Raw genomic sequence first — 24,829 nt, 5'->3', positions numbered from 1 at the left:
GAAACGACGCGTCTCATTGCAGCTGCTCGTTTGCGTTTAATGTCTTCAAACGAGTTTAACAAACAAAAGTTTGAACACACAGCACACCTCTCGTTGTGATATTATAATGTTTATGTTTGTACTGGATATCGCTCATTCAGGCCTGCGCGTGTGCGCGCTTCATGACGCGACGCGTCTGTACTGAGATGTCGCGTTGCTGTATCTCGACGTGCAACAGCGGTGTGTGAGTTCAGTTCGACTGTAGTTAAATGCATCAAACGTTATCTCCAGCTGCTCTCTTGCGCGTTATTGACATCAGTTGAGTATCGAGTTTATTTCACGCAAACCGCACAAAAGTGCTCATAGAGGTGAACGCACATGTGTCCTGTTTGCGTAATATATAATGTCATATTTGAGCAGAGAGACGTTGGTTTGTGTGCGGTGGTAATGGCTGCTTGGGTCGGCCCAAGATGGCGGGATGGGGAGGGGTGACCGCGCGTTATAATGCAGAAAGAGAAGCGAATAAAGCTGCAGAATGTGCAGCCTCACATGCAGCAACACATGCAGCAACACATGCATGTGATATCTGAGGCCGGTTCCGTGTTTTTCAGGGCTTCAGAGAGCTTCAAGTGTTGTAGGAAACTGGCTTCGTATGAACACCTCCCTGTGTTGTTGTGTAGTCCAACAGCAACCTGTAGTGAACACTAGATAGTGAACAGAGAATTGTTGCGCTATATTTACAGCGATTTGAGTTGTTAAAGATCAATTATAAACATAAGACTTTTGTTTCACTCGCAAACCTTCAGTACACTACATGTGTGTCATGATCATGTGACGTGTTCCTGTAATTATACTTCATTTACACACAGTTTGAGTGATCTGCAGCTCTGTTCTGATGTCACAGTGATGTAACGAACCCTCATTAGTAATTGCTGCATTAATCCACTCATATGTTCTCTGCATTGGTCAATAACAGGACGGTACTGAGATTCAATAATATTCGGCTGGTCATGTGATTATAACATGTGTGGACCCACTCCATGTGGAATAAAACAGCTTTTATAATGTCCCTGATATGACTGGAGTCTTCAACTCATGTGAGAGCTCATGGTTTTATTCATTAAAATCGAAATTAAGTTATTTAGGAGGAAAACTTTTTAGTAAAGTAGAAATTGCTCAGTGCATTTTTAATCTCAATCGACAGCGTTTGTGGCATAATGTTGATTACCATAAACTTCATGTAATTTTTATAAAAGCACATTAATTCTATTCAAACTTGTGTGTGTGTGTTATTGCAGCTTTGAAGTTGTTTAAATTGTGTTGTTTTTAGGGTTGTTTACGCTGTTGTAATGGCAAGGCATCTTCATTTCAATGATATCGATTATTACATTCCAAGATCGATCTTTTACCACGTACGCAAATGAGACCAAATTTCACTCTGATTAGAAATGTCTGATTGTCCACCGGTTAGTGATTGAGGAACAGGGATGCAAGCGCACCTCTCGGCTTTGCCCAAATTGTTTGGCAAAAGTTTCGAAGTTTTCCTTATTAAATCACTTGAAATGCTTCATTTAAGCTTAAACACTTCAAATGCAACAAAACATCTCTGATTGCTGATATTGAATGTTCTCAATTATTCTCGTGTATTTTAACATGAACTACCGTTAATATTGTACTTGTGTGCGCCGTGTGTGCCAATCGTCCGCCTGCTGGGCGACTTTCAATTTGGATGTAGATTTTGATGAAAAATAAGAAAATAAAACTACCAAAGAGAGCCAAATCAACTGTCAACGGTACATCAGCGTCTGGTAAGATTTCTCTGCCCAATTACGTAATGTTCTATTTGTATGTATTATTATTAAACTATTTACATTTATTACTGAAAGTTTAAATGATACGTTAAATGCATCACCTAAATTAACCTGTAATAGATCTTTAGTCCCGTCTGAATCGGTACATTCAATCTCAGATCACAAGGTCAGTTGTAAGTCTAATGTAATTTGGAAAAGTAATCCCGTCTGAATGGAGCTTCTCCTGTAATGAGTTTGCATCCATGGAGTAATATAGTGGTGAAGTTCAGCAGCGAGATGTTTTCACTGTGTGGTGACAATAAAAGTTTATTTTGACTCGTGTGCAAAGACGAGATCTGCACAATTTATCACACAATCATGTTAACACACATATTGTTTATGTCTTGTGTCTACACTGATGGACAAAAGTTTGGAGTAATGTTCAGATTTTGTTGTTTTGGAAGGAAATTGTTACTTTATTTCACCAAAGTGGCGTTCAGCTGATCACAGAGTATATTCAGGACATTACTGATGTAAAACAGCATCACTATCTGAAATCACTCCAACACCTTATCCTCGAGTAATCATGATAAACTCATCATTTGATACTAGAAAATCACTTCCATGATATCAAACGCAGCTGAAAGATATTTGGTTCATTAAGTGAAGTTTAACGTTGTCTTTGTGTTTGTTTTGAGTTGCACAGTGTGTAATAGACTGACATGTGTTAAGATCAATATTAGGACAAAAATGTCAAAAAAGAAACAGATTTCTCTAGAAACTCATCAGTCAATCATTGTTTTGAGAAATAGATGCCTCACATGTCCTCCGCTGACAGCTTCATTGAATTCTACCCGCTCAACACCAGTTTCATGTACAACAGTAAAGAGAAGACTCTTATGGGAAGAACTGCAAAGAAAGACACTTTTGAAACAGAAAAACAAAAAGAAAAGGTTTGAGTGGGGAAAGAAACACAGACATTGGATAACAGATGATTGGAAAAGAGTGTTATGGATCTGAACCCCATTGAGCTTTTGTGGGATCAGCTGGACTGTAAGATGCGTGAGAAGTGCCCGACAAGACAGTCACATCTATGGCAAGTGCTACAGGAAGTGTGGGGTGAAAGGGCAAGTGCTACAGGAAGTGTGGGGTGAAAGGGCAAGCGGTGCAGGAAGTGTGGGGTGAAAGGGCAAGTGCTACAGGAAGTGTGGGGTGAAAGGGCAAGCGGTGCAGGAAGCGTGGGGTGAAAGGGCAAGCGGTGCAGGAAGCGTGGGGTGAAAGGGCAAGCGGTGCAGGAAGCGTGGGGTGAAAGGTCAAGCGCTGCTGGAAGCGTGGGGTGAAAGGTCAAGCGCTGCTGGAAGCGTGGGGTGAAAGGTCAAGCGCTGCTGGAAGCGTGGGGTGAAAGGTCAAATGCTACAGGATGTGTGGGGTGAAAGGTCAAGTGCTACAGGAAGCGTGGGGTGAAAGGTCAAGCGCTGCTGGAAGCGTGGGGTGAAAGGTCAAATGCTACAGGAAGCGTGGGGTGAAAGGTCAAGTGCTACAGGAAGCGTGGGGTGAAAGGTCAAATGCTACAGGATGTGTGGGGTGAAAGGTCAAGTGCTACAGGAAGCGTGGGGTGAAAGGTCAAGTGCTACAGGATGTGTGGGGTGAAAGGGCAAGTGCTACAGGAAGCGTGGGGTGAAAGGTCAAGTGCTACAGGAAGCGTGGGGTGAAAGGGCAAGTGCCACAAGAAGCGTGGGGTGAAAGGTCAAGTGCTACAGGAAGTGTGGGGTGAAAGGGCAAGTGCCAGGAAGCGTGGGGTGAAAGGTCACATGAGTATCTGGACAAACTGACGGCTAGATTAAGGAGGATCTGTAAAGCTGTCATTGCTGCACGTGGAGGACTTTTGAGTGAAAACTCTTTGAAGTAGTTTAAGAAGATTTGTTTCATATTGTAATAGTAATTATTCATGTGATTAATGTTCTGACTGTACATTGTGATCAGCTGAATAAAAATACCAATTTCTTTCCATAACAGCAAAATCTGAACATTATTCCTAACTTTTGGCCCCAGTGTATGTAAATGTTTCATACTCTCTAGATATTGGTAATGGCCATTGAGAAACTCATATCGATCATTAATCACCATCATCAGATGTGGCAATAATGTGTGTGTCATTCAAACTGGACATTTCCTCTATTCACAACCCTTTTCATGCCGTTGTATATTTAAAATATCTGTAAGATCTTTAAACTTGATTTGTAACATAATGCCTGTTTAACTGTGTGTTGTTTATTTAGATATTTGCTTTGTGACAGAAGAGACGTGTTGAATTGAGTTTACGTGTTGATCAGGATCCATGAGTGTTGCTGGTTGGAGTTACAGATGTTTAGTCATCTCTTATTCTGTATTGACTGTTTCATATCAGTGTTTATAGTTGATTTCAGGTTATTCCAGAAAGGCATTGATCCGTCTGACTAATGCATGGTATGGTAAATGCCACGTTCAAATGTTTATGGTCCTTCTCATTGTCTCAGATATTTTGAAAGGTTATTGATATCATAAGCCTCATAAATAGCAGACAGTACAGTCTAGTAAATGGTTATCTCTAGTAATAAAGGGGTTCTCAACTGTTGGGTCATGTCCCAAAAATGGGTCACTGCACGTTCTGATAAGATCGCAAATAAAATGCTACTAGCCATCAAATTGTTAGTATAGCAAAATATAAGTGCATATCAACTTATTTAAAAGGGAGAAAAGCCTTCCTGTATCTTTAGTTGTTGATGTCAAAGGTCGTGTGTCCAGTTAGACTCTGCAGTATTTTGGTGCAGATTCATCTGTCACTCGAAGCTCATCTAATTAGAGAGGTGTCAACATGGACAGGTTGTGTAACAATCCCTCATCCTTAAAAGCCAGCAACAAAGCAAGGACAAAGAAATTCCATCCAGACTCCATTAAATACAGGTTAGGAGGATCTAGAATATGGTCACTTGAATGTTGATTGTATTGTTTGACTTTTGGCAGGTGATTTATTCAGACACATGATTGTTCAAATGCAGATGTCAAACTTTCTTTTGTCCTTCTATGTGCTGGGGACAAGTGTCCAACTTGTAATGGTGTAGAAGTGATTCGTTTTGTGTTGAGTCCTGTCCCATGAACTTGAGGTCATTCGGTGACTCGTTGAGAATGTTGAATCAGCATGTTGCGTTACACAGTGACCGTCTGCTGCGTGTACACCGGATGTTACCCGGTCATCAAACCAAAATAACCTGATCCATCATCATACTGTAGTATGAAACTCTCCAGAAAAACATTTGAATGATCTGCTTCATCTTGGGTAAGGACATTGAAAGTGGCCTGAATAGAGTTCGTGTCTCGTGTGTCACAGCGTGGGCGATCTGACCCGTGTCGACGGGGTTTGATGGGCGGGTGGGTTGGCATTGGGTTGAAACAGCAGATTATATTTATATTCCCCGTTTATCATCTCTAGTATTTATTGAAGTCAATGTCATCACAAGATAACTATGCCGTGTAGTAGACTTTATAGGTAACGGTTTTTATTAAACGTTGAGTTTATTTATTACCCACCAATGGCTTATTTTAACCCAGTTAACCAAATGCAGGTATTCTCACACCAATCTCCGATGACTGTGTGTAACTGTTTCCTGTTGAGCTTCATCTTATCACGTTCCCTCCATTAGCAATAGACCAATGCCCAGACAGAATCTGTGCGCACTTGAAATCTGTCATTCATAAAAGTTCTTTGCATTTTTTATGAAATATTTTGGCTAATTGAATTGATGCTTTTGCCTTCCAATAAGAGTGTAGTACTGTTAGGGCCATTTAATACAATTTGGTATGTGTAAACCCTTTCCACAGATTAATTCCCTAAAAATCAGTGCAGAAAATCAGATTTTTGTTTGTCCAATCATCCGTATCAGCTGATGTCTGCTGGCCATTTAACAAGGATTCATCTCCCAAACTATACCAACAGCTTTATCAAAGTCTAGTTAACAATTTGTTTACATTTTATTTCATAGATTTGAGTAATGTGCGCCGTGCTCTTTAGATATCAGGATAACCCTGTACTTTATTATTAATATTATTATTATTTTTAGATGCAGAATCACATCATGAATGAGTTTCTATACACATTTCTACAAGTATAACTTTGATAAGTGTTTACATGCCATAAAATCGGTGGATGTGTCATTATAATTTGGACAAAATGTTCTGGTGTTTTCCAGTGGACTTCTTTTAATAGGATCAATTGAACCGTTTCAATTCATATCAAACTTTATCGGAGACATTTATGTGTACATTGCCAATGCATTATTATTCACTATACATACAGATATAAAACATTGAATTCTGAAGTGTATTATTTTCTGTGGCTGCCGTTGGCACACTTTGGGTCTCTGTCGCAAGGTTTTGCTTTTTTTGGGCAATGTGAAGAAACTCTGAGCTTGCCCGAATCTCTCCCACACCTGTCTCGCTGCTTGCGGGTGAAGTCTCCATTCTCAGTACAGTAAATCCACTCGCCCGAGACATGCTTTGTGCATACTAAATAAGCGTGCTCCACACAATCAGTGTGTGTTATGGGATGTGCAGTCGAGCGTGTACATGCCTGGAAAATTATAAATGACATTTTGCATTTGAAGTGGGGAAAAATAAAGTTTCAGGAAGTGCAAAAAAACCGATACTACATTAATTGTTATTTTTTTAACACGTTAAACAGTTAACTATTAATAAGAATAAATCAAATAAAAAAGTGCCCCCCTTGGATGTGCAAGCAGAAGGACGTGTCTTGAATGTCAGTGCATAATTCTGGCCACGGTCATCACTGTTAAATGTTAAAACTTATATGTTGGTATTCTTACAATATTGTTTTGATTAGAGGTCGACCGATATTGTTTTTTTTTTCAGGCCGATGCCGATCTTTTGAAATCCGGGTCGGCCAATGGCCGATTAATGCTGCCGATTTCTTTTGGCCGTTATTTGGCCGATATGTGCTTGTTTTTAACCTCTTATTTGAACCTTTTATTTGAAAGATAAAATGTAACACAAATAATTACTTAAGATAGACAACATTTCTCAACAAATACATTTATTGAACACTTGACCAATCTGCACTTGTACACTTAAAAAATGTATAATGTAAAAACATATTGTATAAATAATGTATAACAAATATATTAAATAAACAAAGCAGGTGTTACGAACTGCTCCGAGACACGAAGGTTGAGATCCAAATGCAGCTTTAATTAAGACACGTAATCCAATATTCAGAGCATCCAAGAGAAGCACAGGCATAACTAGGGATGGGTATCGTTAAGGTTTTAATGGTATTACTATCTTACCGATACTGCTTATCGATCCGGTACTTTAACGGTATTCTTAACGGTTCTTTTGTTATATATATATATATATATATATATATATATATATATATATATATATAAAACAAAGATAAACGTTATATAGGCACAGTGATTTAATTTCAGGAAGGTCTACTAACATTACTGTTCAGGTGTGGCCTAAAAAGAAATCTAATAAAGTAATCAATTGTAAAATAACACTGCATAGTTTATCATAGATAGAGTAATCCTTATTAATGCAGAAGTTATTCATTCAAGAGCTGTAAGTGATTTTCTCTTTGCCTTTTGTTGTTTGATTCGCAGTAATGGCTCAATCGTCACATGTTTAATAGACCGCTTCCCCTTTAAGACCGAGTTGAGATCTAATAGGCTCCTGATGCACCATATTTTCTCCCAACTATTTCCATAACTACGTCCATTTAAGACATAAACTGTGTTTAAGTGAATCTCCAAGCCGGTCGTTTTGACATATTTTTGTGTATAGTTGATCGTTTAGACGCGCACATGAAACCCAAAATAGCCTATACTTTGCGGTGTGTTTCGGAGCGCGCTGCCTTGGGAACGGTATCTCTTGCGCTCTATTTATTATTAAACGCGTCCCGCAATTTAGCAACAGTAGCATTTTACAACAATCACCGAGTTCTCTCTGTCTCTCTCTCTCTCTCTCTCTCTCTCTCTCTCTCTGCGAATAGCTAAATTGCATCACAGACAAATGGTTTCATATTATTATACATAGAAATGGCTGGCGAGATAAAATAACTTTCTCTTTATAGCAATAATAGAATGTATTTTCTTAATTTCTCCAGTACCGACAGCAGAAGCGATAATGTCCGAGCTTACCAAAGCCAGTCCTTCAATAGCATATACTGCGTTGGTATCTTTTATTACTTATTTATCTGCATTGAGTGACAACCCTCTCAAATATAAGACACACAAACAGAACAAATAAAAGTCTCAGATTCACTGTCTGTACTTATTGTGACATGATAGCAACCCTTCTGCTGTGATAATGCAACTTCAACTATGCTATCAACATCCAAAGTAGCCGAACGTCATGTCAACTATCGCGTTTGTCACGTTTTTTCTTGAAGTTGGCAGTAACATATCAAAAGTTTTTAATTAAATCTAAAGAAGTTATACAAATTTAACCCTTACTGTTTTCTCCAAGGAACTTAGCTCCTTCCTTAGGCACTGGATGAGGTCTGTTCACTCTTCTGGAAAATGACTCTAGGGGCAGCGTGCGTCGAACACGTGTTCCACAACAACAATAGGCTGCCCACAGATGTGCCTGCCTAATAATCGGCTTGATATGCGTGGAGATTGGCCGATGCCGATTATGTAAAAAATGCCAAAAATCGGCCGATTAATTGGTCGACCTCTAGTTTTGATACCTTTCTTTGAGCCTTGTATAGATCTGTTTAATCATTCTTCATGTGAGCGTATATGTCAGAATGATTGTGTTGTTGGGGTTGTGCAACTCCTCGCAGGCATCCTCGTTGACTCAAGGAACGGCATGTCCTAAATATCCTGTAGACTATTTTACCAGCTGAAACACGGGTTGAGTGAAAGTCTTAAAAGGGCACCTATTATACCCCTTTCACAAGATGTCATTTAAATATTTGGTGTTTTCAGAATGTGTGTGAAGTTTCAGCTCGTAATATCCCACAGATCATTTATTACACCATGTTGAAATGCCCATTTTTGGGTGGGAATAAAAACGAGCTGTTTTTGTGTGTGTCTTTAAATCAAATGAGCTCCCCGCCCCATATCCAGAATAGGGCGGAGTCATGTCATCTCTGCTTAAGCAATATGACTGACAGTGTAAATCGTGTTCATCCCGATATGTTTGATCCGGAGACTCCATCAGAACTAATAACTTTGAGAATGAAACCGGAAGTTTCCGAATGGTTATTTGATACATTTATTTATTTCTATTATTCTTCTTTTTTTTTCAGCAGTTTTGCAACGACGGATCAGCAACACACACACACACACACACACACACACACACACAAATACTGTTACAACATTTGCTATGCGCTATAATGAAACCACACACAAACAAACACGTCCGTCAACGGTCGTGGGCGGGGCCTGTATGAAGTGATGTCACTTTGTACAGAATCTGTGAACGGATTGTTCTGAGATGGTGCTTATGATTAATGGGGATTAATAAAAAGAGTGGGTGGATTTTTATCATTATAGGGTAGTTGTGTACACACACACACTGCTGACTCACATTTATGTTCAAACACCATGTAAAAGTGAATTTTTTTTGCATAATAGGTCTCCTTTAACCAGTTAAAGGGACAGTTCACCCTAAAAATTAAAATCCTCATGTCATTCCAGATTTGTGTGACTTTCTTTCTTCTGCAGAACACAAATGAAGATTTGTAGAAGAATATTTCAGCTCTGTAGGTTCATACAATACAAGTGAATGGTGACCAGAACTTTGAAGCTCCAAAAATCACACAAAGGCAGCATAAAGTTATCCATAAGACTCCAGTGGGTTAATTCATGTCTTCTGAAGTGAAACACTGGGTGTTAGGAATAGATCAATATTTAAAACTTTTTAAACTAAACATTTGCCAGGCTCGAGATTACGCAGCAAGAGCATGACGTAAGCGTCTTGGCAAGTTCACGCTAGAACTGACTTGTGAAATATGAAAAACATGGAAGCGCAGTGTTGTTCACAAGAGAGGGGCATAGACATTCATACATGGATGCCTCATTCGGCTAGTTTAGATACATCAACTGCGGCGATCTTGGAACGGTCACCAAGGAGATCTGTGTGAATGGAGGAGAGGCCTCGGACTGCTGCATCAACTGCTTTTGTGTGGAACCGTGTCACTGTCCATAGAAACAGCTGCTAATACATGATCCATGTGTAATGCAGAGGAGACTTACACGCTAACATCATGTGTGAGGCAGTTTGAACTCCACACACTTCAACCAGCTTGCCTGAAGCAAACACTTAATTAAAAAAAGAAAATAGTTTTAAATATTGATCTTTTTCTTCGATCAAATAGATTATTCATTAATATCACTATTCTGAATGACATTGTTAACGGATATTATCACTGTTATGTTTATTTACATGTTTAACGTCTGTAAAGCACTTTGTCAATGAGGATTTAAAAGGTGTGGTGTAAATACAGTTCATTAATAGTCACATGATCATTCTGTATGTGTCCACACATCCTTTAATAAAAACAGGTCATGTGGTTGAAATGATCTGAAAGCACACGTCTCTTACTGAAGAGTGTGTTCATGTGCTGGTTGTGTGTCTCAGGCCGTGCGCTGCTATGAATCTGTCATCCAGAAATCTGAAGGGAAAGTGGATCCAGAGTTCTTCTGTCAGCTCGGCCACTTCAACCTCTTACTAGAGGAATATTCTAAAGGTGAGATTAACACGTCACATCCTCCAGACTGATTAACATGAGTTTAAATCCTGTCAGGAGCTTCATGTCACTGATGTGTGTGTGTGTTACAGCATTATCGGCGTACCAGCGGTACTACAGTTTACAATCAGACTACTGGAAGGTGAGCAGATGACATCACTGAACCACATGATGAAGATGAGCGCAACTTCACTCAAAGGCAAAATGCAGGAACTAATGAGAACTGAGAAAAAATTGCCTAATATTTTGCTGATTTTCCAGCCAAATGTGGGTTATAAAATCATGTCACTGTCAAACGCGTCTGTCACAGGATGGATCAGAGTCTGACCATTTCACTCAGAACTCAAGATTGACCTAACATGTAGTTACTGCATGTTGCCTTTGCAGGGCCACATTGTTTTCACTTGTCAATTATGGTTGTTTCTTTATCGTGTGAGTGTGAGTGTGTGAGTGTGTGAGTGTGAGTGTGTGCGTGTGCGTGTGAGTGTGTGCGTGTGCGTGTGAGCGTGTGAGTGTGTGCGTGTGAGTGTGTGAGTGTGTGCGTGTGAGTGTGTGCGTGTGAGTGTGTGCGTGTGCAGTGTGTGCGTGTGCGTGTGAGTGTGTGCGTGTGCGTGTGAGTGTGTGCGTGTGCGTGTGAGTGTGTGCGTGTGAGTGTGTGTGTGTGCGTGTGAGTGTGTGTGTGTGTGTCTGTGTGAGTGTGCGTGCGTGCGTGCGTGCGTGCGTGTGTGTGCGTGTGTGTGTGTGTGTGCGTGTGTGTGTGTCAGTAGGCATTGATTAATTAAATGACGTGTTTGTTGTTTGAGTGTCAGGATGTGGAAGTTTAATGCTCGTAATGAACACAGGGTGACATAATAAATAAGAGTTTAATCACATACTGTAAGGAGACATGCCAGAGCAGACATGGGCAATTTACGGCCCTCCACATAGTTTAATCTGGCCCGTGGCACATTTATCCTAAAAGCTTTTTCATTGGATATTTCAGTTATGTTGCATTGGGACCTAACGCGCCTCCACAGGTGTTTAACATGCTCGTATAAGAGATGCAGAGATTTATACTTGCACAATTTATTCCACCTAATGTTGTGCTTATTTTGTGCAATCTGGCATCGTGCATGCGTGTGCTGTTTATCGCTCTTCCCTTTAAACTTCTCTCTAAATTCTGCTCAAGGAAAAGTCTTTTACGGTCACTCCGTGTCCATTCTTGAGGCTGTTTGGTGCTGCTAAAGTTTGCGAGGAAACCTTTTCAATGATGAACTTTAACAAAATATAAACACATCTCGGCATCATTGACACGCAAGTGAGACGTGGGCCTTTTATTTGTGCAATGGAGAAATGTTGAAGTGTCTGTATTTTAATGTACCTCTTGCAGTAATCATTTATCAGTCATGCAGCCTGTTTTACTCCGTTGTGTGCCGAGTGGAAAGCCAAACCATTGACATACAAACTATTGACGAGACCATTTTTTAAATGCACGGCGGATTCCAAATTCCCGTTTGTGGAATGACTGTGTGTAATTAATGTGGTAGAACAAAACATCCACGTATCAAGTAAAGTTACCACACATTAGACTACCAATTGACACCCGGCTGAACAGCTGAATACTTTAGGCAGTTGCAGAATAGTCCCATTAGTCGTGTATACTTCCGAAGATGTAGGACACCGCTGTTTATGGGCTTAAAGATACAAGAACTAAATCAATGCGGAACATTGTATCTCAGAAGGAGAACAATGTGGCCCCCATGTGCTGCTTAAAGCCTGATGTGGCCCCTGCACCAAAATAGTTGCCCACCCTTGTGCTAGAGCATCATGGGAAGGTTAAAATGGAAAACTCCATGAACTAAAGATCAGTGTTCAGCTCTTCAGATAATCAGTGTAGATTGATCCAGTTTTTCAAGAAGAATACTTGAAAGTAGTGTGTACTTTCTGTACAGTACAATATCAGTGTGTGTGTGTGTGTGTGTGTTGATGTTCTGAGTGAGTGTGTGTGTGTGTGTGTGTGTGTGTGTGTGTGGTTGATGTTCTGAGTGAGTGTGTGTGTGTGTGTGTGTGTGTGTGTGTGTGTGTGGTTGATGGATGGCAGTTGTGTAATCTTCCCGTGCGGTTTTCACATGAACTCATGATGGTTTCAGGTGGTGTTTCACTTTCAGTGATGTCATTGAATGTGGATGTCACATGATTTTCACTATGTTGATGTAACTTTGATTCTCTCTCTAGAATGCAACCTTTCTATACGGCCTCGGGATGGTTTACTTCCATTTCAATGCATTTCAATGGTGAGTCATGTGAGGTCATGGTGGATGGTTTCCATGGTGATATTCAGTAAAGGTGTAACAGATTCTCACGGTTGGGCTGATCGCACATTTAAGCCGGATCACTGTTTTATTTATGATTGGCACATTCCATCTTTTTGAGTTGTGTTTATGGCTGTAGTCTAATTGTTTGTTTGTTTGCTTGCTCGCTCTCAGGGCAATCAAGGCGTTTCAGGAGGTGTTGTACATTGAGCCGGGCTTCTCGCGAGCGAAAGAGATTCACCTGCGTCTCGGACTGATGTTCAAAGTCAACACAGACTATGAGTCCAGCTTAAAGGTGACACGTGACACTTTCAGCACAACACAGAAATCAGTGATTTACACCTTTGATCAGACTCTTAGAGATGTGTGTTCATTATTAAAAGATCATTATGAGCTTGTTTCTGACTGTCAGTTTCCAACTCTGTTCACTGTTTATTTTAGTGTAAACGGATTGAATCTTCTTTATAGGCGACTTGTGTAATTGCTTGCTCTCTGAACTATTGATAGGTTGATTTCCCTGAAGATTGTGACTGCTGTGACCCTTTCAAAACATTGCTCTGTTTGTTTGAGCGACCCTAACCATGCTTGAGCAACAATAGCACGAGTTTGTCCAAACAGTAGAAGACAGGGATTGTGTTTTGGAAACCTGTTTGAAAACAGTCATTACTTTACAATTACACACTTCACCTTTAACCCTTTAATCTTGGATGGGCCCATGAGAAAAAAGAACCAACACAAAACTGGTGTCGTTTAGAAGCTCTACTTTCCAATGCATGTAGATATTGTAACCTAAACTGAACAAATGCTTTAAAATGTGTTCAGTTTAATAATTTATTTTAAATATTGTGCTGCACATATTATTGTAATCAGTAAAATCATCAAACTGATCAAATATTCATGTGTCATATGTTGTTGGAAAGCTCTAGAAGAGTAAAATACCACCAGCCTATTTGTTTTACTCACAGATGAAACTATAGCAAGTAACAGATAAATATGTCTTTGACAATTATTTTGGTGTTGCTTGTATGCCGCATTTTCACTTATAACTTCATGAAAAAAAAACAGAACATAAAATGTCACATATGATTATTTAGAGTCTGTGATTCTCTTTCAATCGAGTCCACACACAAGATAATCAGATGTATAGATCATTAGATAATCCACATGAAGCACAATGTTACATATGACCACCAGGAGATGGCGCCAAATACATGACACAGACTCAATGATGACTCAAATGACACAGAATGAAACTCATTCTGTGAAATCTCATGAGTAAAATCACGTGTGCATGCTATGCAAACCTTTAGTCATTGTTGTGTTTGCATGTGTAATTAGTTCTTATGTACAATTATTATCTTTTATTTGTTTGGACATGTTTTTGGATACTATGATACATTATATTTGTAATGTTGGAACTTTTGATTGCTTTGTCGTATCAACACAAACATTTTCTCAGAAGAATCTCAAGGTCATTTTACAATAAGTTAGAGATGTAAATTACCCACACATGCATGCATACCCAGAGATGTAAAATGTCCAGGAGATCAGCAGATACAGAAATACTCACAAGCCTGACAAGCACAAACAATCATCAATATGGTTATCTAATTATCCAATCATGTGTCAGCAGTGCATAAAATCAGAAAAATTAGAAAAACATTTTTTGTGGATTGTAAGCAGTTCTTTTACTGAGAGTCTCTGAATGCATCATAATCTTTATTATTAAAAATGTTGAACGGTTTTCTTTACAATGATACAAACACTTGACGCTCATTGTTTTTGTTATTGTTGTTTTGGTTATAAGTGTTTACTTTGGGTATGCCATTGAAACAGGAAATCTTTAAAAACACCTTCATAGTTTAAAGGGTTAAATAGTGTGTAGAGGAATTAAATATGTGATGGTGATTTTATAAAAGGTTTGTTTGTGTCTGCAGCATTTTCAGCTAGCGCTCATCGACTCCAACCAATGCACTTTGTCCAAAGCTGAGAGTGAGTACAACACACACACACACACTCGCACATACACACACCCTCACACTAACATATACACTCACAAGCACACTCTCACACTAACATATACACGCACACACATACATACACGCACACACACATACATATATACATACTCGCACATACACACACCCTCACACTAACATGCGCACACACACTCACACTAACATATACACATACACGCATACATACACGCACACTCACACTAAAACACACACATATACACTCACACATACACACATACATACACTCACACTAAAACACACAAATATACACTCACACATACACACACACACACACACATACATACACGTGCACACACACACACACACACACACACAGGGCCGTTCAGAGCAGTCTCACCCCCATATGACTTCACACGTGGATAAAAGCATCCGTTTGAAAGTGATCATATCTCTGTCAAGACTGAACAAATGAAGAATCTATCGTTGAATATTTCTGCTCATCTCGATCTCATGTTTGTGTTCGCAGTTCAGTTTCACATTGCGCATCTGTATGAGATTCAGGTGAGTCCATTTCTTTATCATGTACTCCAATATAAACTACTGATATCTTTAATTACATAAAGTATCATGTCAGTGCTTCAAGAGTGTGTAATGTTCGGCTCATGTTGCCATGGCAACGGGAGATGTGTTGCTGTGCTGTTGTTGAGGGATCCCTCGTTCCTAGACATGTGCACGTCATTGCGTGGAGATTACTAGTTGATTCTGACTTTGTGGGACGTGTTTATTGATGAATGTTGTGTTGTCATCTGACAGAAGAGATACCGCACGGCTAAAGAGGCTTACGAGAGTCTCTTACAGACGGAGAATTTACCTGCACAGGTGAAAGCTGCTACATTTCAACAACTGGGTAAGAACGTCAACAATCGATATGAGTCATTGAAAGAAATGGCGGATTTACATATTAAAAATATGTTGTTACACTCATGGTGTTGGATCATTTCTAATCCAAATATGTTAAATACAACATGTCTGTGTACAGCATCTGTGACAGGATTTCTGTTGATAATCTCAGAAAAGTATAAAAGAATACAGTAATATACGTACAGCAGGTGATCATACAGCATTACAATAAACATTTAAATATGCAACTATCACAGACATGCATTATGGGGGTTTTCAGCAGAAATAAACATACTGTCATTTACTCGCCCTCATGTCGCAAGGCTTTTTGTCATATAATGAAAGTGAATAGTGACTCAAACTCTTGAGAATTGATATGAGATGTCATTGATACGACTCGTGCACTATATTCAAAGTCTTCTTAAGCCGTGCAATCACTTTGTGATGAACCGACTCTCAATTAAATCATTTAATGAGCTGAGTTTGAGGCGCCCAAATCAGATATGGGAAACATTGGATATATTACCATCTCATAACAAAGCATCGTGACAGTTGGGCATATTTGGGCACTGCCGTTGGGAGCTGAGCAGTGATTTGATCTGAGAGTGAATAACTCAAGTTTGGTCTGTTATTGTCAGGTATGGTGCAACATTAGGGTGAGTAATTACGGGAATAATACTCCTTTGTGTTGTATTGAACACTTGCAGCTCATATCAGAGACATGCACATCTGTAAACCTCATTTGATCTGAACTGAAGCCGTGCTGTCTGTCTGAAAACTCTCTCTCAGTTGCTGTCTCACTCTCTGTCTGTTAGGCTGGATGCATCATACAGTGGAGCAGTTGGGTGATAAAGCGAATAAAGACAGTTATGCTATCCAGTGTCTACAGAAATCTCTGGAAGCAGATCCAAACTCCGGCCAATCCTGGTATTTCCTCGGCAGGTGAGTTTCTGTTGCTCAGCTGAACGCCGCATGTGATGTTGATGCTGATGCGCTGCTGCAGTCATGTGGTTCGTGCAGATGTCGTGTTGATGCTGAATGCATTTATTGAACTTAAAAATAAATAAAAAGAAACGTCTTTTTTAACTGTGGCGTTCCTTGAACTTGAAATGTAAATACATGAATACTTCTTAAAGATACTAAAGTTACTCCAAGAGCAGTTTGTTGTTTGATTATAATGACGGCAGCAGGTTTGAGTTGCACCAGTTTTCCGTAAAGTTTTGTTGCTCCACATTTTCTTAAGGCAAGACTTAACTAGTTGGTCGTAAGCTCTCCGTAAAGTGATGTGTAGTCCATGACCTTTACCTGTATTTTATTTTATTTCTCCACTTTTCTCCCCAATCTGGAACGCCCAATTCTCAATGTGCTCTAAGTCCTCATGGTGGTGTAGTGACTCGCCTCAATCCGGGTGGCGGAGGACGAATCCGCATCTGAGACGTCAATCTGCGCATCTTATCACGTGACTTGTTGAGCGTGTTACCGTGGAGACGTAGCGTGTGTGGATGCTTCACGCTATTCTCCGCAGCATCCACACACAACTCACCACACGCCCCACCAAGAGCGAGAACCACATTATAGCGACCACGAGGAGGTTACCCCATGTGACTCTAGCCTCCCTAGCAACCGGACCAATTTGGTTACCCCATGTGACTCTACCCTCCCTAGCAACCGGGCCAATTTGGTTACTCCATGTGACTCTACCCTCCCTATCAACCGGGCCAATTTGGTTACTCCATGTGACTCTACCCTCCCTAGCAACCGGGCCAATTTGGTTACTCCATGTGACTCTACCCTCCCTAGCAACCGGGCCAATTTGGTTACCCCATGTGACTCTACCCTCCCTAGCAACTGGGCCAATTTGGTTACCCCATGTGACTCTACCCTCCTTAGCAACCGGGCCAATTTTGTTACCCCATGTGACTCTACCCTCCCTAGCAACCGGGCCAATTTGGTTACCCCATGTGACTCTACCCTCCCTAGCAACCGGGCCATTTTAGTTACCCAGGACACCTGACTGAGATTCAAACTCACGACTCCAGGTGTGATAGTCAGCGTCAATACTCGCTGAGATACACGGAGCCCCCAATGTTTACCTGTAATGATCCAATAAGCAGCCTTCAAATTTTGCAAAAGTGTTAAAAAGCCGTAAATTTTAGTTTTATCTTGTTATGGTTGATGTTCAAACCTTGTTTATTCATGTAACTGTCAGCTGTAATAAATAATATTTCCATTAAATATGTAATAAAAGTAGATTTAATAATGTTTAGCCTATGTAAATAACATTATTCTGGAACTGTGTCTAACATTAATATGGGGCAATACATAAATACTAATGCAACAGGCTGGACAAATTGACATTTATTCACTTTAATATCATATTTGTGTGTGATAAAACTTTCAGAAAGTGCACCTAACCCTTTAATTAAACTCTCTCTTATTAATAAAGCTGCATATCGCTGATGTGCTACAGGATACACACACTGACACACATATTATGATTCAGTAGTCTCAATAGATACATATATGATTCAATAGTCTCGAGCAATCATGTTATAGTCGAGCTGCAGCAAATGTGTGACGAGCGTCCCCGCACCAGAGCGGCATAAGCCGGGGGAAGATGGCAGCTTCAGAGTTTATTTTCATCACCCACTTCCTTTGAACTTTAATAAAGGATGCTTTAAAGATATTAAACCGGCTGTTTCATTTTGATATGGAATGCGGCACAATAATAGTTTTATCTTGATTATCTTGTTTTAATAATAGTTTTTAGCCAAAAATCGTCAATGAAAATAAATGTGATTAATCGGCCGGCCCTATGCCCACGTCGGAGAGGGTGGACAGGAGGATTTGGTGGTTCTGAAATTAGCAGACGGGTCGAGGAGAATGAGGACCGATGATTTTGAGTAGGGATGCACCGAAATTTCGGCCACCGAAAATGGAATTTTCTGTTTTGGCCGAAAGAGAAAAAAGGCCGAAAATATTATATTTTCGGCCGATATATTTTCCTCCCCACCCCTCAGTGCTCAGGTTTCACTCTCGATCAATCTAATCATAATCGCGGCGCTGCCAAGCAAAGGCCGACGTCAGCGGTGTGGAAATGCTATATAATACTAATGAGCAGTACCGCTGCAACTATACGCATACTACAGTCTTCGTAGGGCACCAACTCCCTATGAGGGCACCATCTTACCCTAGGAGGGCATCAGAAAGTCCACCGGGTGACCTTCCTCGCACGTTATACGTTATTCAAGGACCCGAAAGCCGTCGCAGAACACAGACGAGTGCTTCACGCTCATATTGCGAACGCAACATTCCTCTTGAATACTGGCGCATGAACAAAGATCGCTTTCCATTGCTTGTGCGGACTGCACACAGGTATTTATCAGAGAGCGAGAGAGAGAGAGAGAGAGAGAGAGAGAGAGAGACACTATTCGGTGCAGCATCTCATGTTCTTGAGTTGCCAGAAATCTGAGCAACTTTTGTTCTTGAAGAGAAACGTGACACTTTTACTGAAATAGAAAGCAGTTCGATTTGCTCTGTATCGCAATTACATTAAAATATGTTTATCTCGGCAAAACTTTGTTCTTCTCTTGAGGCTTCATCTGTCGTTTACAGTTTGATGTTGGTTTTAGTTCAATTACTGCTGTTTTGCACAATCATTTATATTAAAGTGGAAATACGTTTACATAAACAGAATAGAGGCCCTTTAGAATAGAGGGTTTTGCATATCATTATAGTTTTCTAGAACGTTACATTTAATGGATAATTGCTAAAAAAAATATCTGTTAAATTTGATTGAAGAACTGAATAAAGAATAATATATTTAATATTGTTATAATATATTTTCTGTCCAATTTTGGTGTTACTTTGAATAAAAGTGGGATCATTTTATTGATTTGTAGTTTTTCAATTCAGATTAATTAAATTCATGAAATTAATGAAGTATAATATTAATACAATTATATTTGGAAAAAATATTTAAAAAAAGGTATTAAACAAATTTGGTTTCGGCCCAGAATTCTCATTTCTGTGCATCGCTAATTTTGAGTTGTAGACAGTCGGGGGGTTTCAGGTAGGTTGTGTTGATGTTGTGGTTTGTGTAGGTCTAGATGTTGGTGCTAAAATGTGCCTGTGCAGTTTGTGCAGTTCTGATGTTGTTGTGCTCTCTGTAGGTGCTACTCCAGTATTGGGAAGGTCCAGGATGCGTTCATTTCATACAGACAGTCCATTGACAAATCAGAGGCCAGTGCAGACACATGGTGCTCTATAGGGTGCGTATCGGTCAAAACATCATGTCTCACTTTTACATTTAAATTCAACGGATTTTTGTGCTTTTTAAAGAGTAGTTTAATAAAAATGACAATTCTGTCAACTATTTATCCTCATGTCATTTCAAGCCACTTATTTGCTCTCTTGTGTAAAACGCAAAAGGAGATTTTTAGGAGAATGTCCGAGCTTCTGTGTACCATAAACAGAAATACACTGTTCGATATACATCAGATATAGTGCCATTAATGTCAAATGAACATTCTGCTTCAAGCTCAGCTTATCTCCTTTTGTCTTGCAAGGAAGTAAATCATAGGGGGTTTAGAACGACATGAGGGTGAGTAAATGATGACAGAATTGTCTTGAGAACTATTCCTTTAACAAACATCCAGACCAATGCATTCTCATACTAGCGCATCGGTCACTGGTGCATTATGTCATGTTTGTTCCCGTAGCGTGTTGTATCAGCAGCAGAATCAGCCCATGGATGCGTTGCAAGCGTACATCTGCGCTGTGCAGTTGGATCACAGTCACGCCGCTGCCTGGATGGACCTGGGCACGCTTTATGAGTCCTGCAACCAGCCGCAGGACGCCATCAAGTGCTACATCAACGCCACACGCAGTAAAACCTGCACCAACACCGCTGCGCTGGCTGCACGCATCAAATACCTGCAGGTAAGAGCGACCGCTAACCTGCTAACAAACGCACACTAATCCCTCCAGACCAACGCTCCATGACCCACTCTCTAGACGTGTGGTGGGTTTATAGTGTGTAGGGGATAAAGCGCTCGTCTGGGGCTCGGAGCGGTTTTTCATTGTATGTGGGGCTCATACATGTTCCATTTGTTCTAAATATGTTCAGTTCATTTCTGTCAAAGTTCTTCACCTTCATTCTTTGTATGAGTGTGTCAACTGATCATATATTAATTTCAACTAGAAATAATTTGCATTATGCAGCTGCTGCCACAGATTTGACTGGCAGTCGTGTGGCGTTCATGCAGCACACGTGTGGCTCTGTTTGAACTGTTGCGCCGCACGGCATCACATGGCTGTTTAAATGTGTTTTTCACGCGTTTTCGTCCTAGGCTCAGTTCTGTAACCCCCAACACAATAGTCTACAGAGTAAAAGTAAAATGCTTCCTAGTATTGAGGAAGCGTGGAGTCTCCCAATCCCAGCAGAGCTAACGTCCAGACAGGGCATCCAGAGCGCAGGCACGCAGGTGAGATCTGATAGACACACACCCTTTGACCTTTCACCCCTAGAAATGCCCTTTCCTCTATACACACACTGGAAACCATGCTCCTGCTCGCACATGACCACTCTTGCTTTAACGCTTCATTTTCACTAATTTAAGTTCAGGATTAATGTTTTTTTGGCTAATTACCTTCATTTCCATGAAACTCAATAATTTGAAAGCACTTGTGTGTGATCGGTAGCGTGGTTTCTCTGTGTGCACTTCAGTAGTTCAGCTCTAGACATTCACATTCCTTGGTCAAAAATGTGTTTTAAAGCTTTTTCTTCTCTTAAATGAGCTCTAGATGCCTCCAGAAGAACATTTTAAACATGTCAACACTTCTTTTTGAAATGAGTAAAAGCGTGTTTGTGAATGTACACACTGACTCGATCTGACTGCAGTAGTTTATAGTGTGTGTGTGTGTGTGTGTGTGTGTGTGTGTGTGTGTGTGTGTGTGTTCATTAAAGACACTGTACAATGAGTTTCCTCATTGATACTGATTCTTTCACTCATAATCAAGTTTTATTTATTTGTTCTGCGTTTTGGCGTCTTTATCCTAACTTTTTGTTTGTGTGGGAGGTTGGGCTGTTGCGGTGGCAGTTTTTGGGGTAAACTCATACAGTGAGGAGAGGGAGTGCGCAAATGACATGTTTAAACTGGATCAAACTTTAAAATGTGCATCATTGAACACAAAGTAGAAATGGACCCTTTGTAAAGTATCACACGTTACTAGTGCTGCCCCGTAATAGTCGACCAAACGGTATTCGATGAGAAGAGTGTTGATTGAACGCTGGTATTAGCGCTGGTTGGACGCTAGGTGGTACTATGGGGTCATTTTCATTTAGCAGGGTTAGGGTTAAACATACACAATAAAGCCATTTTTATTTATTGTAACTAAAAATTCAAATGAAACCGAAACAAATGAAGTGCAATTAAAATGTGTGTTGTTGAACTTTTAGAAACATCTCTCTGCCAATGAAGCGACTTCATCTGTGCATCTCATTATCTGATCAAATACATCACGTGTGTGTGAATAATGTGTTTTATTCCCTCCATCACGCTATAGATATATATATAATATCCAATTACATCATCACGGCTGAGCGATCGGGAATATTCTATTGAAAATTACATTCATTTAAAAATCAAAAACATTTCAGAATTCAAGTGTTCAATAAATAAATAAAATCATATTTAACCTCCATTTACCGTCACGCAAGTTTGCGTCTATGACAACAGGATAATAAATGAATAAAAACAATGATCCAGTTAAACATAGTAATGATGATGATGATCAGTGAAATATTACTCGTGGTTGGAGGTGTTTTTGTATTTATGATTAATCTCCGATCGGCTGCAGAGTTGCGTTCACAATGGACTGTTCTGTGGAATAAACTCAAACACTCCTGAGATGAGGTCATTTACAGCATTCATAGATCATATAAAGACAGACAGAGAACCCTTTACATGCGTGTGTTCCACGAGACTGCACACGGCAGTATCAGCGCGTCACACATGCGCATAGACGCTTTTCTGTCATCTGTTCTTAATAATAGTGTTTCTTCAAGCGCATGTCTGTGTGTCTACGGGCAAATTATTTGTAATATTGATTTGATGATAATAATAATAGATTAGATTAATGGAGAGAAATATCATCATGATCTGGTCAAAGACATCAGCTGTTGATCACTCTGAGCATCATCGTCTGTCGGCTCAATCTGAATGTGCGTTTCTCTCTATACATTAAATGTTCAGACAGTCTCTTGCTGGTTTTTTCCGACACATTCGGGATCATTACCGGTTTTCCCGGTGTCGCTGCGGCTCACTTCATGCGTGCGCTTGTTAAATGTATATTTAAAGACTATAGTTCAGTATTTCTGTAATGTAGAACAGTGTTAGTGATATTACTGAGGACATCCTCAGACCTGGAACTCAGACCATTTTCTGATGCCCCCCAAAACATGTATTTAATTTAATTAATATCTTAAACATACGACTAATGGCTTAAATTAACAACTACTAACCGGCCAGGAAAATCTACAAAATACCAAACACATGTTGCATTGATTAAATGTGAAAAGGCCTTATCTTATATGTTGATATCATGTCATAATATAGCTAAACTTAATATCAGTAGCTGGACAAGAAGGAAATGCTTCAGTACTTCATTGGCAAGCACGTTTAAGAAAAGGAGTTCACTCGGACATGACCTAGAGTTTTTATTCTGATAACATCGATGCGTTGGAAAATGTGCATCATGAGGATTATTAAACATACGGTTGATGAAAATATGACAAAATATCGAAACTGCAAGATATTAGCAATTAACTAACAATGTTTTATTTGAAGAGAAATCAAATAATTTATCCCCTTTATTCAAACATCCTGTGTGACATTAATCCGCTATATAACATCATTTATCACTCACATCCGCACAGATGAAGCACATGGACCGCTGAACTTCAGTTGTGCTAGTTGTGAATAAGCCGCAAGTAACGATGCGCAAAGCAGCACAAAATCCTGACGTCTCTAAAAACAGGAAATGAATATCTCGAGCATTGTTCACTATACTCGTATGCTTTTATTTCAGATTTTCACAAAGTCTCATCGGTGGGGCGGTTGTCATGGTGATCTAGCAGCACTAGTGAGAGGGTTAATGTTATTTGCATTGTTTAATATGATTGTAATGCAGAAAACAGTCTATAGCAGCACTAGAACAGGAAGTCAAATCTGACCCAATGTTTAGTCCACCTCTCAAACTCTGTAACCAACAACTGGTTAAACCTCCTTCATGCCGAGTTAGTGTTTAACTTCCACCACAAGAATACTAACCTTATTTTAGAGCTGTAGCAGATCTGCCAAACCCAAAATCCGAGCATGTCAATAAAACATTATTAGTCACTTTCTAATAGTAGCTGGAGCTGTCACACAATCCTGTGCACATGGGTTCATGTATCTTTGGGTCCTGCAGAAAACTACGATTCACAGTTTTTCATGATCCTCAGAAGTTGTGAATGGTTTCTTTGCAGCGACCCCAGATCAGATCATGCCTCAAAATTCAGCATGCTGTGACCAAACAAACCTGTTGTGAGGTGCTGATGGGGGCTACAGCCGTAATCACCCTCATTCTGGATCTCTGGGTTAATGATTATTTCTTTAAGCTGCTTTAATGGGGACATTTGTCATCTGGGCTAATATAAGCTTTTCTTTCTAGTTTCTCTGGTCTTATCAGCTGTGTGACAAACTCGCTGAAGTGAAGCTGCAAATCTCTCCAAAAATCAACTGAAACACACACACACACACACACGGTCTTCATTGGGTTAGGTGATGACATCATCTCTCTCTCTCTCTCTCTCTCTCTCTCAGGCGTGTAAGCCTCACCCCGGGTCATTGGGGGGGTCTCATGGCTCTGGTCAATCATTGCCGCCTCATGAGAAACCGCTGGACCAGGTCGATGGTCAGTCCAGCCCGGCCAAGAAGAAACGGACCGCCAGCCCTGCAAAGGTTTGTGTGAGCGCTCCCACTGATGTCATTATATGAGGGATGTTCATTTAGGAATCAGGTACAGTCAGTCAGTTATTATCAGTTATTATCACCCTGAAGGGGTTTATTTGTGATAACTCACTGAATG

The 24,829-nt window shown here is 40.0% G+C and overlaps 1 protein-coding gene across 2 annotated transcripts in view; it reads left to right on the top strand.

The window, feature by feature from the left end:
• kdm6al (lysine (K)-specific demethylase 6A, like) overlaps positions 1–24,829 on the top strand; it is a 43,142-nt gene that overhangs the window by 786 nt on the left and 17,527 nt on the right. The window contains exons 3-14 of one of the 2 annotated variants that reach the window (XM_052130396.1): positions 10,419–10,527; positions 10,620–10,669; positions 12,742–12,800; positions 12,993–13,113; positions 14,756–14,810; positions 15,324–15,358; positions 15,611–15,704; positions 16,513–16,639; positions 19,870–19,968; positions 20,419–20,638; positions 21,049–21,183; positions 24,565–24,702. In XM_052130396.1, coding sequence (XP_051986356.1) covers positions 10,419–10,527; positions 10,620–10,669; positions 12,742–12,800; positions 12,993–13,113; positions 14,756–14,810; positions 15,324–15,358; positions 15,611–15,704; positions 16,513–16,639; positions 19,870–19,968; positions 20,419–20,638; positions 21,049–21,183; positions 24,565–24,702 — 1,242 coding nt within the window. The remainder of the gene's footprint in view (positions 1–10,418; positions 10,528–10,619; positions 10,670–12,741; positions 12,801–12,992; positions 13,114–14,755; positions 14,811–15,323; positions 15,359–15,610; positions 15,705–16,512; positions 16,640–19,869; positions 19,969–20,418; positions 20,639–21,048; positions 21,184–24,564; positions 24,703–24,829) is intronic. The other variant, XM_052130397.1, reaches the window with a different exon arrangement.

The sequence above is a fragment of the Xyrauchen texanus genome, chromosome 7, assembly GCF_025860055.1.
Source record: "Xyrauchen texanus isolate HMW12.3.18 chromosome 7, RBS_HiC_50CHRs, whole genome shotgun sequence".
Taxonomy (NCBI): domain Eukaryota; kingdom Metazoa; phylum Chordata; class Actinopteri; order Cypriniformes; family Catostomidae; genus Xyrauchen; species Xyrauchen texanus.
Note: the sequence above shows the minus strand (reverse complement) of the source record. Positions and strands in the feature narration are given on the sequence as shown.